At 39.9% G+C, this 18,140-nt stretch overlaps 1 protein-coding gene and 1 long non-coding RNA gene across 4 annotated transcripts in view; one reads left to right on the top strand and one right to left on the bottom strand.

The window, feature by feature from the left end:
• kif21b (kinesin family member 21B) overlaps positions 1 to 12,820 on the top strand; it is a 163,362-nt gene extending 150,542 nt beyond the window's left edge. For 2 of the 3 annotated variants that reach the window (XR_010020103.1, XR_010020102.1), the window contains one exon: positions 9,502 to 9,608. Coding sequence is in view for 1 of the 3 variants with exons in the window: in XM_063065499.1 (XP_062921569.1) it covers positions 9,502 to 9,598 (97 nt within the window). In the remaining 2 variants the exon portion in view is untranslated. Of the gene's footprint in view, positions 1 to 9,501 lie in introns of all 3 variants that reach the window. The other variant, XM_063065499.1, reaches the window with a different exon arrangement.
• On the bottom strand, positions 589 to 16,436 carry LOC134355514 (uncharacterized). Its single transcript, XR_010020104.1, has 3 exons — positions 15,468 to 16,436; positions 4,887 to 5,124; positions 589 to 820 (listed from the first exon to the last, which is right to left on the bottom strand). It is a non-coding gene; the product is annotated as an uncharacterized LOC134355514 (long non-coding RNA).
• Positions 16,437 to 18,140: the final 1,704 nt, after the last annotated feature.

The raw sequence follows: 18,140 nt of genomic DNA, 5'->3' as shown, positions 1-18,140 counted from the left end.
AGGCCAGAATTAGGAAGTTCATACAGATTAACATGTGGCTAAGGAGATGGTGTAGGAGGGAGGGCTTCAGGATTTTAGATCATTTGGCTCTTTTCTGGGCAAGGGGGGGACCTATACAGAAGGGGCAGTTTGCACCTGAATTGGAGAGGAACTAATACCCTTTTGGGAAGGTTTGCTAGTTCTGCATGTGGGGGTGGTGTTGGTGTGGTTTAAATTAGAGTTTCAGGAGGATGGGAACCAGAGCATCAGAACAGATAGTGGAGTGGTTGTGGAGAAAGATGTTGTTAAGCTTATATACATAGTCAGGAATGGAAATGTTGAGCATGGTGGGATCAATATTCTGAGCTGCATATACTTCTATGCAAGGAGTATTGCAGCAAAGGCAGATGAGTTTAGGACATGGATCAACACATCATAGTGTAACCCTCAGGTTCTGTTGACTGTGTAAGTCTAGGGAGGACAATCTCTGGCCCCACCAAACGTATGAGATCGAGGTGCAAAACCTCCTGTTTGTGTGGATGCTGCGTGATGTGTTACCGTTACAAATCAGTACCACAAAATAACAGAGAGTACACCATATGCAATTAAATGATTTAGCTTTATAATTCTTAATTTGAGTAGAGGGTTAGTAAAGTAAAACAAAAAGAAAAGGGCCCATTTTAATGAAACAGTCTAATGTGCACAAGTTGGAGCTCATAGCTTCCCTTTCGCTGGTCCTCCATCGATTTCCCCGGGCTTCGTCAACTCCTGGCCCCACTCCAAGTCCGCTGCTTTCAGGTGTCTACGACCTCTCCTTTCTGGCATCTTTTCTCTTCATCTTCTGCCGAATAAAATACCCAGATTACCTCATTCTCAGGCACACAACAAAAAAAAAACACTCCCTTCATTGGATGGTGCATATTCCAAAGCCCCCGTTATCTCTAGCCATAACCCAAACACTGCTGCTACAGAAAAATGATTACATTAGCAGTGCTTCTACAGAAAAACCATTACATTAGCAGTGAAACCTTTCCCAGGGTGTTACAATAGTTATTAGCAAGACTTGGTTGCAGGATGAGCAGCACTGGCAGCCCTGTGTTCCAGGGTTCCGTTGTTTTAGACATGATGGAGCAGGAGAGATTAAAGGGGAAGGAGTGACATTGCTAGTCAGGGAAAACGTCACAGCAATGCTCAGTCAGAACAGACTGGAGATCTTGTCTAATGAGGCTTTATGGGTAGAACTGAGGAATAAGAAAGGTGTAGAACTGAGGAATAGGAAAGGTATGACCACATTAGTGGTATTATATAATAGACCTTACAACAGTCTGTGGGATTTAAGGGAGAAAATTTGTAGAGAGGTCACAAACTATTACAAGAAACAGAAGGTTATGATAGTGGGTGATTTTAATTTTCCACGTATTGATTGGCACCCAATACTATAAGCAAGGCTTGATAGGTAGGAGTTTGTAAAATGTGTTCAGGAAAGTTTCCTTAATCTATACGTAGATATCCCAACTAGAGGGATGGTGATACTAGATCTCCTACTTCAGAATGAGAGAGGGCAGGTGACAAAAGTTTGTGTTTGGGAACACTTTGCATCTAGTGATCATAATCCATTAATTTTAATGTAATTATGAAAAAGGGTAGATCTGGTCCTCAGGTTGAGATTCTAAATTGGAGAAATGCCTATTTTGATGGTATGAAAAAGGATCCGGCAAGTGTGGATTCAGACAGGTTGTTTTCGGCAAAGGTGTACTTGGTAAGTGGGAGGCCTTCAGAAGTGAAATTTTGAAAGTCCAAATTTTGTACAGTATGTTCCTGTCAGAATAAAAGCCAAGGATAACAGGTTCAGGGAGCCTTTGTTTTCAAGAGATATTGATGCCCCAGTTAAGAAAATGAAGGAGGTGCATAGCAGGTATAGGCAGGTAGGAAGAAATGAGATACTTGAGGAGTATAAGAAATATAGGAAACACTTAAGAAGGAAATCAGGAGAGTGAAATGAAGGAATGTGCTTGCTTTAGCAGACAAGGTGAAAGAGAATCTTAAAGGCTTCTCCAGATATATTAAAAAGATAGCAATGGACAAAATTGGCTCTCTGGAAGATCAGAGTGATAATCTATGCGTGGAGCCAAAAGAGATGGAGCAGATCTTAAATAGATTTTTTGCACCTGTATTTACTTGGGAGATTGACACAGAGTCTATAGAAGTGAGGCAAAGCAGCAGCGTGATCATGGACCCTATACCGATTACAGAGGAGGTGTTTGCTGTCTTGAGGCAAGTTAGGATGGATAAATCCCCAGGACCTGACAAGCGTTACCTCGAACCTGTGAGAACCCAGTGCAGAAATTACAGGAGCCCTAGCAGAGATATTTGAAACATCTTTAGCTGTAGGTGAGGTGCTGGAGGATTGGAGGATAGCAAAGATTGTTTTGTTATTTAAGAAGGTCTCCAAGAATAAACAAGGAAGTTATAGGCTGGTGAGCCTGACATCAGTAGTGGGAAGGTTACTAGAAGGTATTCTAAGGACTAGATATTAAGTATTTCAATAGACAGGGACTGATTAAGGATGGTCAACAAGGCTTTTGTATGTTATGTCTCTGTCTAACCAACCTTATAGTGTTTTTTGAGGAAGTTACCAGGAAAGTTGATGAGGGCAAGACAGTAGTTGTCTTTAGCAAGGCCTTTGACAAGGTCCTGCATGGGAGGTTGGACAAGAAGGTTCGGTCATTTAGCATTCCAGATGAGATGGTAAATTAAATTAGACATTGGTTTCACAGAAAAAGCTGGAGAGTGGTTCTGGATGGGTGCTTCTTTGACTGGATGCCTGTGACTAGTGGTGTGCCACAGGGATTGGTGCTCGGTCCACTGTTACTTGTCATCTGTATCAATGATTTGGATGATAATGTGGTACACTGGATGAGCAAATTTGTGGGTGTAGTGGTTAACGAGGAAGACTATCAAATCTTGCAGTGGGATTTGGACCGACTGGAAAAATGGGCTGAAAAATGGAATATGGATTTTAACTCAGACGAGTGTGAGGTGTTGCAATTTGGGGTGAACAACCACAGTAGGTCTTACACGGTGAGTGGTAGGGCACTGAGCTGTTTGGTAGAACAGGGAGATCTGGAAGTAAAGATTCATAATTCATTGAAAGTGGTGTCACAGCTAGATAAAGTTGTAAAGAAATATTTTGGCACATTAGCCTTCATAAATCAATGTAGTGAGTACAGGAATTAGGATGTTTTCTTGAATTTGTATAAAACGTTGGTGAGGACTACAGGAAAGTTGTACAAGAGTTTGAAAGAATTGCAGAGAAAATTTACAAGGATGTTGCTGGGACTTGAGGACCTGAGTTATAAAGAAAGGTTGAATAGGTTAGAGCATTTTTCCAAAGTACCTAGAAGATAGAGGGAAGATTTGATTGAGGTACTATACAAAATTATAAGGATAAAGATAGGGGAATTGCAAGCAGACTTTTCCCACTGAGGTTGGTTGAGACGACAATTAAAAGCCATGGCTTAAGTGTGAAAGCTGGAATGGTGGAATATTTATGGGGAACATGAAGGGAACTTCTTCACCCAGAGGGTGGTGAAAGTGTGGAGCAAGCTGCCGGTACATCTAAGAAAAAATTGGATAAGTACATGGATGAGAGAAGTATGGTGAGCTGTAGTCCGGGTGGAGTTTGATGGGATTGGACAGATCAATGGTTCAGCATGGACTAGATGGGCTGAAGAGCTTGTTCCTGTGCTATAGTGTTCTATAACTCTGTGTAAAGAAACACATCCTCTGTGTTTAAGGAGGATGCAAGGAATATCATGAACGAAACGAATATCTAACGAGGATATCATGAACAGAGCAAGCACAAAATGAGAAATAACGTATGAGATCATGAAAAGGCAACGTAACTTCATTGGACATGTGATTAGGAAAGAGGAGTTAGAATGCACGATAATTATGGGAAAGATTGGAGGGAAGAAAGCAAAAGGAAGACAAAGACAAATGATGATGGAGACAGCAGCCAGAGAACTGGAAATGAATACTAATGAATTGATCCACTTGAGCTGAAACAGGAGTGTGTGGGCCGTGGCAGTCAAAGCTCAATCTGGGCATGGCACCTGATGATGATGATGATGATGATGAAAGAAAGAAATAAATCAAATGACAGTTGTCCAGTTATGCCATTAGAATGGCAATACCTCTCTTAGAGCTCTCAGACACTCGGACGAGCAAAATCTGTTTTCAGACTCTGCTACCTTACAAGCACAGCACAATTTTACATCCATGTGAAGCTGCCTTGACTGCAGGGCTGTTTGACTAAGTGAGGAATAACACTACTGACACAATGCCAGTCTGCAGGAGGATATAAGTTAGTTTGATATTGCCATGATAGTATTATCTCCCTGATATGTCTGTATTAGCCATCAAAAAAGGGCATAATTTGGCTTTAATGAGGAGTGAAATGAAAAGGCAGGGTAGAGGGTATTATAGCAGAAAGTTTCACCAAATCTTTACACCCTATGTTTTTATAGTAACCAGTTTAATCTAGATCAATATTTAAAAGCTACATAACAATCCATATCACCTTACAATAGGAAATTCATGTTAACTTTCTTCTATCATGCCAATTTGATTATATTCTCATTACTGCTCTTCAATTTACACACTGGCATTGAGGTGAAGGTATAAAGCTGCACAAATCAAAATTCTTGGAAATATGAAAGGCTGAATATAATCTCTGATAAACAACTGGAGCACAGAGCTGATTGTGTTGTAGTCTATTCGCAGTGGCTTACTTTGAGGGTGGTAACTATAACTTTAGAGATAGTAAGAGATCAATATTCTATGATTCCTCGGGGAAAATAGCTCATAAAATCTATTACACTTGAAATAAATATGTTTTAACTTACCAAATGTTAAGGTTTTCTGATATGATGTTCCAGCAGAATGTTCTTTTTAAGAGAATGTTCACAATTTTTTTTTCCTTGTAAGACATTTCAGAGAATTTCTTAGCCAGTCTGTTTTATTTATTTTTTTCTTTGGAGTTTTTTTTTGAAGAACTAATGAGTTGAAGTGTAACCAACAAATGCATCCTGCTCAATGAACAGAATGGCACTAATATTGTGCATGGTTGATGTTATCTTCTCACTAAAGACCATAAGATAGAGAAGCAGAATTAGCCTGATCAAGTCTGCTCTGCCATTTCATCACGGCTGATCCACTATTCCTCTCAGCCCCAACCTATTGCCTTCTCCCGTATCCCTTCATGCCCTGACCAATCAAGAATCTATCAACCTCTGCCTTAAATATCCATAAAGACTTGGACTCCACAGCTGCCTGTGGCAACGAATTCCACAAATTCATCACTCTCTGGCTGAAGAAATTCCTCCTCATTCCCATCCTAAAAGGACACCCTTCTATCCTGAGGCTGTGTACTCTAATCCTAGATTCTCCCACCATCAGAAACATTCTCTCCACATCCACTCTATTAAAACCTTTCGCCATTCGATATGTTTCAATTAGGTCACCCCTCATTCTTCTGAATTCTAGTGAATACAAGCCCAGGAGCCATCAAACGCTTTTCATATGACAAGCCATTCAATCCTGGAATCATTTTTGTGAGCTTCCTTTGAACCCTCTCAGGAGTCAGTGTGTCCATTCTAAGATAAAAGGCCCAAAACTGCTCACAATACTCTGTGAGGCTTCACCAGTGCTTTATAAAGCCTCAACATTACATCTTTGCTTTTATATTCTAGTCCTCTTGCAATGAATGTTAACATTGCATTTGCCTTCCTTACCACAGACTTAGCCTGCAAATTAGCCTTTAGGGAATCCTGCACAAGGACCCCCAAGACCCTTTGCACCTCAGATTTTTGAAGTTTTTCTCCATTTAGAATATAGTCTACCCTATTATTTCTACTAGAAAAGTGCAGGACTATACACTTTCGGACACTGTATTCCATTTGCCTCTTCTTTTCCCATTCTCATAACCTATCTAAGGCCTTCTGTAGCCTCTTTACTTCCTCAAAACTACCTGCCCCTCCACCTATCTTCATATCATCCACAAATTTTGCAACAAATCCATCAATTCCATCATCCAAGCCATTGGCATATAATGTAAAAAAAGCAGCGGTCCCATCACAGACCTCTGAAACACCACTAGTCATTGGCAGCCAACCAGAAAAGGCTCCCTTTATTCCCACTCATTGCCTCCTGGCAATCAGCCACTGCTTTATCCATGCTAGGATCTTCCCTGTAATACCATGAGCTTTTAACTTGTTAGCAGTCTCATGTGTGGCATTCTGTCAAAGGTCTTCTGAAAATCTAAGTACACAACATCAGCCAATTCTCCTTTATCTATATTACTTGTTATTTCTTCAAAGGATTCCAACAGGTTTGTCATGCAAGATTTTCCCTTGAGGAAACCATGCTGACTATGGCCTATTTTATCATGTGCCTCCAAGTACCCCAAAACCTTATCTTTAACAATCGATTCTAACATCTTCCCAACCACTGAGTTCAGACTAACTGGCCTGTAATTTCTTTTCCTCTGTCTCTCTCCCTCCTTGAAGAACGGAGTGACATTTGCAATTTCAAAGGTTCAAAGGTACAATGTAATGTCAGAGAAATGTACAATATACATCCTGAAATGCTTTTTCTGCATAACCGTCCATGAAAACAGAGGAGTGCCCCAAAGAATGAATGACAGTTAAATGTTAGAACCCCAAAGTCCCCCCCCCCCCAGCAAAGACACAGACTTGCACTTACCCCAAAGACTTTGCGTTTCACCCGGTATTCAACATTTTTCCAGCAAGCAGGGAGATATAACAAAGGGAACTATTCCAGAATCTCATGATTCTTGAAAGATCATTACTAATGCCTCCACAATCTCTTCAGTCACCTCTTTCAAAACCCTGGGGTGTACACCATCTGGTCCTGGTGATTTATCCATCTTCAGACCTTTCAGCTTCCCAAGAACATTCTCCCTAGTAATGGCAACTTTACGCACTTCTGACCACTGATACTCTGAAACTTCCATTCTACTGCTAGTGTCTTCTACAGTGAAGACTGATGCAAAATACTTATTCAGTTTGTCCGTCATTTCCTTGTCCCCTATTAAGGTATCTGGTCATCGACCCTCCACATGCAATTGCAAACAATCTGATTTTTTTTTAATGAGGTAAAAATGAAAAATGAATGGCAAAGATTCCATGGTGTTAATCACATTTACAATCAGGAAGAGAACACAACTGGGATCCATTGTTTGCTGTTCGTTATACACTGCTCCTCTGACACAGTGTACCATACAGCTGTAAATCTTCAGCTGACATGAATTTCAACTTTTTTTAAAATTTCACACAATCTTCCAAAGCTAGGTTTAATTTAATTTTTAAGTCTACATTGTGCCATAATTACCGCTCTTGACTTGACAAACTAGTGTTGTGTGGCATATTATTTCTGAAGATGCAATGATTAATTTTCAAAAGTATTTTTTATTATTTTTCAGTATCTTAATCTCTTGTGTTTGTCTTGACGATTATTGCCCTTTGTGTAAATATTTTAAAATTAATTCAAAAATTAGTTCTCTTAATTTCTGGTTTACTGTTGGCAAGGAAAATATTGGTGAACAAACTCTATACATGAGACAAACTTTCAAAAAAGAAAAGCTAAATGCAGATTTTATGTATGTTGAGAATAGGATGATCAGCCCCTGGTTCAGCCATTTCTGTTGTAAATAAGAACTGAAATAGGAGCACGAGTAGGTCATGTGGCCCCGTAAATTTGCCCACTAAAATAGTCATGGATCAACCTCCACTAACGTGTCACCTAACCATAGCCAAAATTTCCTGATCTTCCCAAAATGTATCTACCCCCTCTTTAAGTATGCACAATGATGCAGCCTCCACAAACAACTAAGTTTGAAAATCCCAGAGGTTCGTTGCCTTTTATAAAAAGACATTCCTGCACATACTAGTTTTAAATATTTGCCCATAATCTTGTACTTAAGTCAACTTGTTTGAGACATCTTGTGAAAACATTTCAACATCTAACCTGACAACTGCCTCAGAATCTTATGTTTCAATAAGATTCTTCAATACTCAAAGGAATATAAATCCCATTTCTTTAGCCACTCATGATCGGACAGCCCTCTCAACCTAGGGAATTAGTTCAATAAATCTTTTTTTGCGTGCCCTCCACTGCTAGTGTACCCTTTCCAAAATATGGGGATCAAAACTACAGGCAGGACTTTCCAGGTGTGACCTTACCAATATTCCCCAGAACCGTCAGATAAACACCTACACCTCTTCTATCATAATTGGAAAACCCATTATTGTTATACAGTCAGGGAGTTATACAACATGGAAATTGGTCTTTCAGACCAAGTCATCCATGCCAACTAAAGTACCTTCCTGAATTAGTTCTATATGCCTGCATTTGACCCATATCCCTCTATACCTTCCATAACTATGAACCTGACCAAATGTTTTATCTTGTAATTGTGCCCACCTCTACCATGGTAAATCTTTGTTCTGGATTCTCCCACAAGAAATTGTCCTCTCAATGTTTACCCTGTCAAAATCCTGCAATGGATAGAGGCCTAACCTGTCCAACCTTTCTTCATTTGATAACCTGCCCATTCCAGGTACTACACAAGTAAACTTTTTCTGTAAATGCATTGATTTCCTTCCACAATAAGGAGGTCAATTCTATACAGTATGCTAGATTTGCTGTGTACTTAATTAAAATTAATTAAATATAGCAAATTACATGAATTCTTAGAAGAACAGAGTGCAGAATAAAGAAACTTTGGTAACTAAGAAGGGTCCATTATTTATGGATTAATTATGGCCCTTCAAAACCAGGTTAGTAAGAGCTCGTCAAAATTAAGTATTTCACAAAAAGGGAATGAGAGACTTGTCTAACTTGAGAGCAGCACGGTAGGATAGTGGTTAGTGTAATGCCATTACAGCACCAATGTCCAGGTTTCAATTCAGCCGCTGTCTGTAAGGAGTTTGTATGTTCTCTCCATTACTGTGTGGGTTTCCTCTGGTTACTCTGGCTTCCCCCCACATTCCGAAGGCATGCGGGTTAGTGGATTAGTTGGACATATGGACTCCTAGGACTGCAGTGGCCTGCTACCGTGATACATCATTAAATTAAACATAAATAAAATGAGTAATTAACTATGTCTCTTGGTGTATGCTATTGGTAGCTATTCAGAAGAAGCTAATCTGGAGGAGTCAGAGCAAGTGTGCCTTCTCTTCAGAGCCCTGTTTTCTCAATTAAATGCTCTATGGATAACAGGAGTCTGGGTGGAATTTCGAAATAGGGAATAGGTGGCACTCTTACTTCTATATATTTGCTTTTAAAGACATTTTGATATATTCTGATATAAAGTAATTTATATTTGAATTATTCTTAACACTAGCCTTTGTAATATCCCATCAATGAAACTTACAAGATGCTTACAGTGACTATTGAACAGAATTTGCTTTCTTACTGTCTTTTGAACATTTCTTTCAGCGATTGCAGAGTAAAAACATGGAATGCTAAAGGGTTAACAAATGGGTACATGCTGGACACTAGAGACAGCAGTCAGGAATTATCTGACATCACCTAACTGTGCATTTACCACAACAAACTATTCTTTAAGGAGAATAAAGAAGATACGAACTCAAAACCATGCAAACAAGGATTTCTAAACTGAAGAAGAAAATCATTGTGGCTCTTCCCTCCACTGGAAATTGTTGTGCAGCAAGAAAGGATTGCAAGCAATAATTTTGCAAATATTGAACTACAAATGTAATTCTCAACAGCACTAACAAATCGTCATAGCAACAAAGCACCCTGAGCCACACTGCATCTTTGTAAGTCTGACACAAGCTTGGCATCCTTTCCATACATTTAAGGTAATTTTTCCTTTCCTGCAGCTCTGTCATTATTCTACACATTAATACTTCTACATATTCAATCTTGTACCCAAGAATCTTCATTTCAGCAGTGTTGTAATTGGAAGGAAATTATTTCCTCTATAGAAGAATGGATATATTTCACCAAAACTTTGGATGTGAAAGCCCAACAGGCTACTGAACAAGACCATCAGTGCTGTAAAAAGACAATGTTGCTCTTAACTGTCTCAATGGTTCACTGAACTTTTCCAAGGGAAAATGTTCAAAGTTTGCACAATAATGTCATCTTAGAGTGCTTCTGTTGATCAGATATTGTCATTCACACTGTGAGCTCATGCAGGCATAAATATGGAATCAAAATAATCATATGGTCAAACTGCTACCACTGCCATTGTTAGTCACTCGCCTCCAGGAAAAACAGCACTTCATAATAAGCTTATTTTTTTATCCAAACTATGGATAATCAACTAAACCAATATGTCTTCATTGCATTTAAATAAGCAACATTTCTTCTCTGCAACGTGAAAGAAATTCAAGTGTGAGTTCTTAATTTGTCTATGCCACACCATGCGTCCCAGCATAATATTTCAATGATTGTCATTACATCAGAAGAGTGGCATTGATGAAGACAGTAGTCTTAATTTATGGTGTTCACCATAAATAGCGAACTAGTCTTCACCAGTAAGTACACTTGTTGCACACACATTAGATACACATTCTAATGGAGGATCTTAATATAGATGAATCTGGACTAATTGGATGTCTCCAGTCACCAATGCCTTTGGAAGATTGAGCTAAACTGATGAAACAAAGTTTCTAGGTTTATATAAAAGTATATCAGTGCACTTACCAACATTATCTCCATGCTCAGTGAAAATATTGTGATTCTGAGTATTCAGATAAAGGCTTACTTTGAGGGAAGTCTTTAAATACCATGAAAAGCTTCAATTCTGAATTTAACCGTAATATTTTAGTACATCTCCAAGTCCTAAAACTTTGGGCTTAGTGTGATTTACATTATCCAAGCCTTGCTGATTTGGATAGTATAAATTGTAGTCTCAGTAGCCACTGCATATAGTGTCTGTTATATCTATAGTACTGTGCAAAAGTCTTAGACACATACATATTGATAAGGTGTCTAAGATTTTTGCGAAGTACTGTATTTATCAACGTGGAGCGAAGAGTGAGTTTCTAAATCTGGTGCAAGAAAAGGATGTTGGGAATGGTGATGGTGGAGTGCCACGGGAGGGGTGTGGCACAGGTGGCACAGAAAGTGTGCTAGGGGTGGGGGTAACGTGGGAGCAGGCACACACAGCCCTGAGACACCAGACCAGATCAGTTGATTCCAAACTATTGGTTTATTGATCATTACAGAAAAGCTGGTAGAAATACATCCACGTTCAGAAGTCCTAACTGCATGATTTGCTGATATATTGCACGTCAGTTCCACTGAAGTTATTGGATCAGTGGCCATGAAGTAATCTTTTGCAAATTGAGTGTGTCCATGGAAAATTTGCAAGCTTGAAGTTTTAATTTATTATTTTTAGTAAAAACAACCAAGCTAATTCCAAGGCTAGACTCTAATGACGTGCAAGAAAAATACAATCTGGTGTCAAAAATATTGCTGTGCTCAACGTTTCTGTTTACAATTTTAATATTCTGGAACACATGATAATATAATTTGACTGCAGTACTGTGCCATAAACAAAATACTGAGCCTTCAAAGGAGTTGGCTATTTACTTTCTGACTTGAATATTTGTTGTCTGTCATTTAGTAAATTGTAGCATTCAGTAGTTTTAGAAATACTGATAATAAAAATGGAGTTCTTAATTGCAGAGTGATGGTTGGAAAAAATGCTACTGTAGCACAATTGAGTTTATGTTCAAGAAACTGAAACTGATTAAAGGTGTGGGAATTGCCCCATAGATCAGTATCTTGCCACCTTGATACATAGGTTAGTATCAGCACAATACCTCTAAGTCCTTCTGGTGCTTTTTAAATTAGAAAATGTTACACTACTTGAATTGACATCAAGCCTATGACAACTCAGCGCTATTTGAGAGAAGAGGTTAAATAGATAGATTTAGATGTCAGTGTTAGGGAAATTAATGTTTTTAATGTAGCTGTTGTACTGTGGATATATGTTGTATTCTTGTCTTAAAGTATTTTGCAGGCTTTATTATCATCAGCTGTTACTGCTAAAATTCATTGAATCTTAGTTGACAACTTTGAAAAATTTTTTTTGAGGTGTTGAGAAAATAATTTGCTATCTTATTTGAACCCTATCTCCTATAGAATTCCTAGTAGTGAATTCTGTAAAAATACTTGACATTAGATCAAGCTTTGTGTTCAAGGTGTGAGGAAATAATTGAACTGTGTTAATGTCTAAGACATGTACAGGATATGTTTCTTGTTACTTAGAATAGCGTGCATGTGAATGTGTCAGTGAAGTCATCGCTATCAATATTCTTTACAGCCCTCGAGACTAATTTCTGTGGGAAATGCAATTTGCCTTTCAAACATTCAATCAAACCTTAACATTCAGCATTACCTCTTGCATTTTGCTAAGTTATTTTTTGGAATTTCCACACAAACTAGTGGAAAAGTCAACCTTATTACTGAGAAAAATTCCCATGGAACAAAATAAAAGGCAGAGGACCTGTCAGTTTTGACAAGGTCAATTAAATTTTCAAAATCTGTGAGAGATGTTCAGCACATCATTGGAAACAGTGTTAATCTTAATGTTACAGTAAAATTAAGAAGTGCCTTTAAGTTTACTGTTTCACCTGTACATTTCTGTAAAAGAAAACGTCTGTACACGGTAAAACCTTTTAGAAATACAAGATGTATAAACTGTATCTAATGTAAAAAGATTTAAGATGTTACATAATTGGTAATTGTAAATATTGTTCAACTGAAATAAAAGTGTTAAATGGCAGTGTTTGTATTAACTTACAGCAAATTCTTATTATGGTTGTACGATGTCATCACCAGCCACAATCAAGAAATAGTAAGGTTCATACTGGAGCTGCATTTGATTTTGACATTCAGCAGCAATTACTATTTTTTTTTGAAAGAAAGCCTTGGACAATTTTCAAATTTCTAATCTTGTTGGGATTACCTTTAGGTTACCTGTAGTACAGGTAAATGGTAAAATATCAAGAATTAACATTAAAAGCTAAAATAAAAATTGTGGAGCTACATGCCATCTTTGAATCTCTCTTCCCTTCCATCCCCTTTTCTTTCTCCGCAACAAAACCAGGAGAAAGAATCGGCCACCTGGTCCCACAAGCCAGCTCCTCTGTTCAATGTGATTTGACCAAATCTCTGTTCCTCTTCTGGGACTGAAGAGGACAAGGTTCTCTTAAACAAAATGGGATTGCTCAGAATTTGCTGTTCAGTCAAGAACAGCCACAATAAAGATCATAGCCTCTGTATGCACCATCAAGAGAAGCTGCCTTGGACCTTGGCTGTGCGACATTGTGTGGCAACAGAGATTTTGATGACGTAAATGGATTGATTTAATAGATCAGGTTGAAGGAAGGTGTGTCACTGAGAGCAGAAGTTCTCTATACACAACAGCTCCGAACAAATAGATGATGAAGATGCTGCCTTTGGCAGCTGCCAAAGCTGTTTGGAAGATAGTGTTTTAGACATAAAAAAAATTTTAAACTTTTCAATAACATAAAGGAAATGGACCATCTAATGACTGCAGAATATTTATCAAGGCAAATATGTCTGCTGTTCCCAATAGCTGAGAACCTTTAATCAAACAATGCTGAATATTTGAATCTAATACCACCTGTAAAGCCAACACAGTAAATACAATAGATTTACAATTAAAGTTCCAAAAAAGCATAAACTAATGAAACTAACTTGTTAATTTCATAAGCTTAAGCATTATTTCAGGTTATTAAGTACATTATGATCTACACTCAGTGGCCACTTTATTAGGTACACCTGTACATATGCTCTTTAGTGCAAACACCTAATCAGCCACTCATGTGGCAGCAACTCCATGCATAAAAGAATGCAGATATGGTAAAGAGGTTCGGTTGTTGTTCAGACCAAGCACCAGGAATGGGGACAAATGTGATTTTGACCGTGGTATGATTGTTGGCTTGAGTGTCTCAGAAACCGCTGATCTCCTGGAATTTTCACACATAACAGTGGTGTGCATAAGAGCACCTCTGAATGCACAGCACACTGAACAGTGAAGTGGATGGGCTAAGCAGCAGAAGACCACAACGAGTTCCACTGCTGTACCTCATAAAGTGGCCACTTTATTGTACACTGTTCCGACACAGTAAAGAGAGGTTTGCATTGTACCACAAGAATGCATCCTGGGCTCAATAAGTAAGCTTTAGTCTTCCGTCCCCAAAACCTGACTTATTATCCTTCCCATCTCTACTGAGTGAATAACTGCCCTTAACTTAAATCATGCTGTCATGATTAAAGTCCACTTTTTACCACTCAAAGAAAGCCTAAATAGAAAAGCTTTTGCTCATATTCTAACTAAAATTTGAAGAAAAATGTAGAATGAAAACTTAATTGCTGTCCTTACGATGAATATATTTGGAGGTTCCACCAATTATAGACAGGTGAAGCACACACAATGAGAACATGGGTAAGTAACCCCTTTTGAATAATATTTCCCTCACAGGATCCACAATAACAAGAAGAATATGATATCCTGAGAATAAATATTCATGCTGCTGGTCCAATTGGTTGAAGAGTGAAGCACGTAAGGTGTAGTATTTTAAATATTCTCTGTGTGCAACTTACTGGCAGCAGAATAATAGAACACTAATCTCAGACTGGATGGATGAATATGCTGCCCATTTACCATGCCCGGAGTTAAAATAACCCCTACTTCTCATGACAATTTTACATGGAGCATATGTAAATCTTGATGTATAATCAGTATAAATTTGTCCTTAAGCTTTCTGATAGCAAATTTTAGCACTTTTTTTAAAAAATGGGAAGATGTATTCCATCTGCCATGCTGCATTTTTACTTGGCTATGCTTTCTGCTATTTTGTCCGACTGCTTTCCTGATTGATCATTTCATCGTCCTCTCAGAGATCTTAGTTGACATCCTTTCTTCGCTTTTGTTTATTTAGATTTACTCTTAAAGTAGATGCTTTGTTGAAGCATTGGCAGTACCAGAACATACTAAAATTACAAAGAAACTGTCATAGAAAAAATACATGTAAACACATAAAATGCTGGAGGAACTGAGCAGATCAGACAGCATCTATGGAAAAAGAGAGTACAGTCGAAATTTCGGGCGGAGACCCTTCGGCAGGACTGGACAGAAAAAGCGGGGGGGTAGATTTAAAAGGTGAGGTAGAGGGGAGAGAGAAGCACAAGGTGATAAATGAAGTAAAGAGCTAGGAAGTTGATTGTTGAAAGAGATACAGGGCTGGAGAAGGGGGAAGCTGATAGGAGAGGACAGAAGGCCATGGAAGAAAGAAAACGGGGGTGGAGCGCCAGAGGGAGGCGCCGGGCAGCAAGGAGAAAAGATGAGAGAGAGAAAAGGGAATGGGGAATGGTGAAGGTGGGGTACGGGGCATTACCGTAAGTCCAAGAAATCGTTGTTCATGCCATCAGTTTGTAGGCTACCGAGACGGATTATAAGGTGTTGTTCCTCCAACCTGAGTGTGGCCTCATTGCGACAGTGGAGGAGGCCATTAACTGACATATTGGAATAAGAATCGGAAGTGGAATTAAAAGTGGGTGGCTGCTGGGAGATCCCGCTGGTTCTGGCGGACGGAGCGTAGATGCTGAGCGAAGTGGTCTCTCAACCTACGTCGGGTCTCACCGATATACAGGAGACCGCAACAGGAGCACCGGACACAGTAAATGACCCCAACAGACTCACAGGTGAAGGGTCGCCTCACCTGGAAGGAATGTTTGGGGCCCTCGATAGCAGTGAGGGAAGAGGTGTGAGGGCAGTTGTTCCGCTTGCAAGGACAAGTACCAGGAGGGAGATCAGTGGGTAGGGACGAATGGACAAGGGAGTCACGTAGAGAGCGATCCCTGCGGAAAGCAGAAATGGGGGGAGAGGGAAAGATGTGCTTGGTGGTGGGATCCCGTTGGAGGTGGCGGAAGTTGCGGGGAATTTCGTGCTGGACGCGAAGGCTGGTGGGCGGTAGGTGAGGGCAAGAGGAACCCTATCTCTGGTAGAGCGGCGGGAGGATGGGGTGAGACGCTCTTCAACCAATCGGATCCGCAGCAGGAATGGTTATTCTCAGGATACCATATTCTTCACCCAGCACCTCACCAGCCTCCGCGTCCAGCAGCACATAATTCTCCGAAACTTCCTCCATCTCCAATGGGATCCCACCACCAAACACCTCCCCCCACACTTTCCACAGGGATCGCTCCCTTCGCGTCTCCTTTGACCATTTGTCCCTCCCCACTAATCTCCCCCCGGCACGTATCCTTGCAAGCGAAACAAGTGCCACATCTGCTCCGCTAAGCAGTCCTTCCAGCTGAGGCGACACTTCACCTGCGAGTCTGTTGGGATCATATACTGTAGCCGGTGCTCCCGATGTGGCCTCCTGTATATCGGTGGGACCCGACATAGATTGGGAGACCGCTTCGCCGAGCACCTGCGCTCCGTCCGCCAGAAAAAGCGGGATCTCCCAGTGGCCACCCATTTTAATTCCACTTCCCATTCCGATATGTCCATCCATGGCCTCCTCCACTATCGTGATGAGGGCACACCTAGGTCGGAAAAGCAACACCTTGCCTTCCGTGTCATCGATTTCTCTAACTTCCGTTAATCACCCCCAATCCCCCCCCCCCCTTCTCCTTCATCACTTCCCGTCCCCTCTTCCGTCTTTCACCTTATTTCCATTCCCTCCGTCTGGTGCTCCAACCCCTTTTTTCTTTCTTTCCATGGCTTTTTAAAGCTATTCAGTTATTTCCCCCAGTCTTGCTGAAGGGTCTCGGCTCGAAACGTTGTCTATACTCTTTTCCATAGATGCTGCCTGACCTGGTGAGCCCCTCCAGCATTTTGTGTGCCTTGCTTGGATTTCCAGGATCTGTAGATTTTCTCTTGTTTGTGATTTTTTTTAAAAAACAGGTTTTATCCTTGTAAATTCATCAGTGGTATCACGTGGGAAATGATTTATGGAAAGTTCCAACATTATCCCTAAATAATGTATGAAGAAAAAAATACATAACCAGTTAAAAAGGTAATGTGTTCCATAAATGCATAATGGAAAAGAATATCAAATTTACAACTTCTATTGTTATATAGCACGTGAGAACCATTGACTATATTTGAATAAGTGATTGCATGGTCACTAAAATAATAAGAAAATCTGATGTTTCTTTTTAATCAAACACCAAAACTGGACTCACTGCGAAGTATAATTGCCTGTGGGATAAAAACAAATTGTAATGTTCACAGCAATCATACTGCACATTGAAACACTAATGCAATTCTGAGTCATGTTCAAAGTTATGTGCCCAAGGAAGGAAACGTCACTCTTAGAATATCAAACTTCTAAAAATAACCAATCCACTTTGAAGTCTCTTATATTTATTCCATCTGAGTTTGCTTGTGGCATAAATGAGGGGAATAATTACTGAAACCCCTGTGTGAGAATACAATAAACAGTGATGTATCTGGTCATTAAGCTAGAATGCTTCAATCATTTTGTTGTCTTAACTATGCATGTTACTTAACTTCCTCACACAATTCACTCTTTATCTACCCAATGATGTTTTATACTTCTGGTAAAATGGCAGTGTGCTTCAATGCATTGGCTTCTATGGGGCCAACCAAACATATTATTGTCTTTTTTAAAAGTGTTCGTTATGATTGCAAGACACAGCTGGACATTAAGAACTTAAAGTACTGCAGTTCTCCCCCATCAGTGACTTGTTTATTGGTGGAGAAACTGAAAGAGCTGGACTTGAAGCGGATCATACTGCTGCTTACATCAGAGGGGCGTCGGCGTGTGAAGGTGGTGTGCAGTCCAGCAGCAGTTGATCATCTTTGTCACTTTTCTTGTGATTGGACAATGGTAATGCGGAATGCTGCAAGTTCAATTCACTGTTTTATTGGCAAATGGCGGGGGGAGCTGCCTAGCCTCAGTTGTAGTGAGGACGATGCCCCAAAACCACTGTGCCACATGTTTGCAGCCACCCAGGAGAGAGGCATTAGAGTCGGTGCACTCCACCAGAGGTGGTATGGTGAGGGTTCGTGCTGGATTCGGTGCTGCTCTCCAGTGTTC

This window comes from Mobula hypostoma, chromosome 13 (genome assembly GCF_963921235.1).
Source record: "Mobula hypostoma chromosome 13, sMobHyp1.1, whole genome shotgun sequence".
Lineage (NCBI taxonomy): Eukaryota > Metazoa > Chordata > Chondrichthyes > Myliobatiformes > Myliobatidae > Mobula > Mobula hypostoma.
This window is presented reverse-complemented; position numbering and strand designations above follow the sequence as displayed.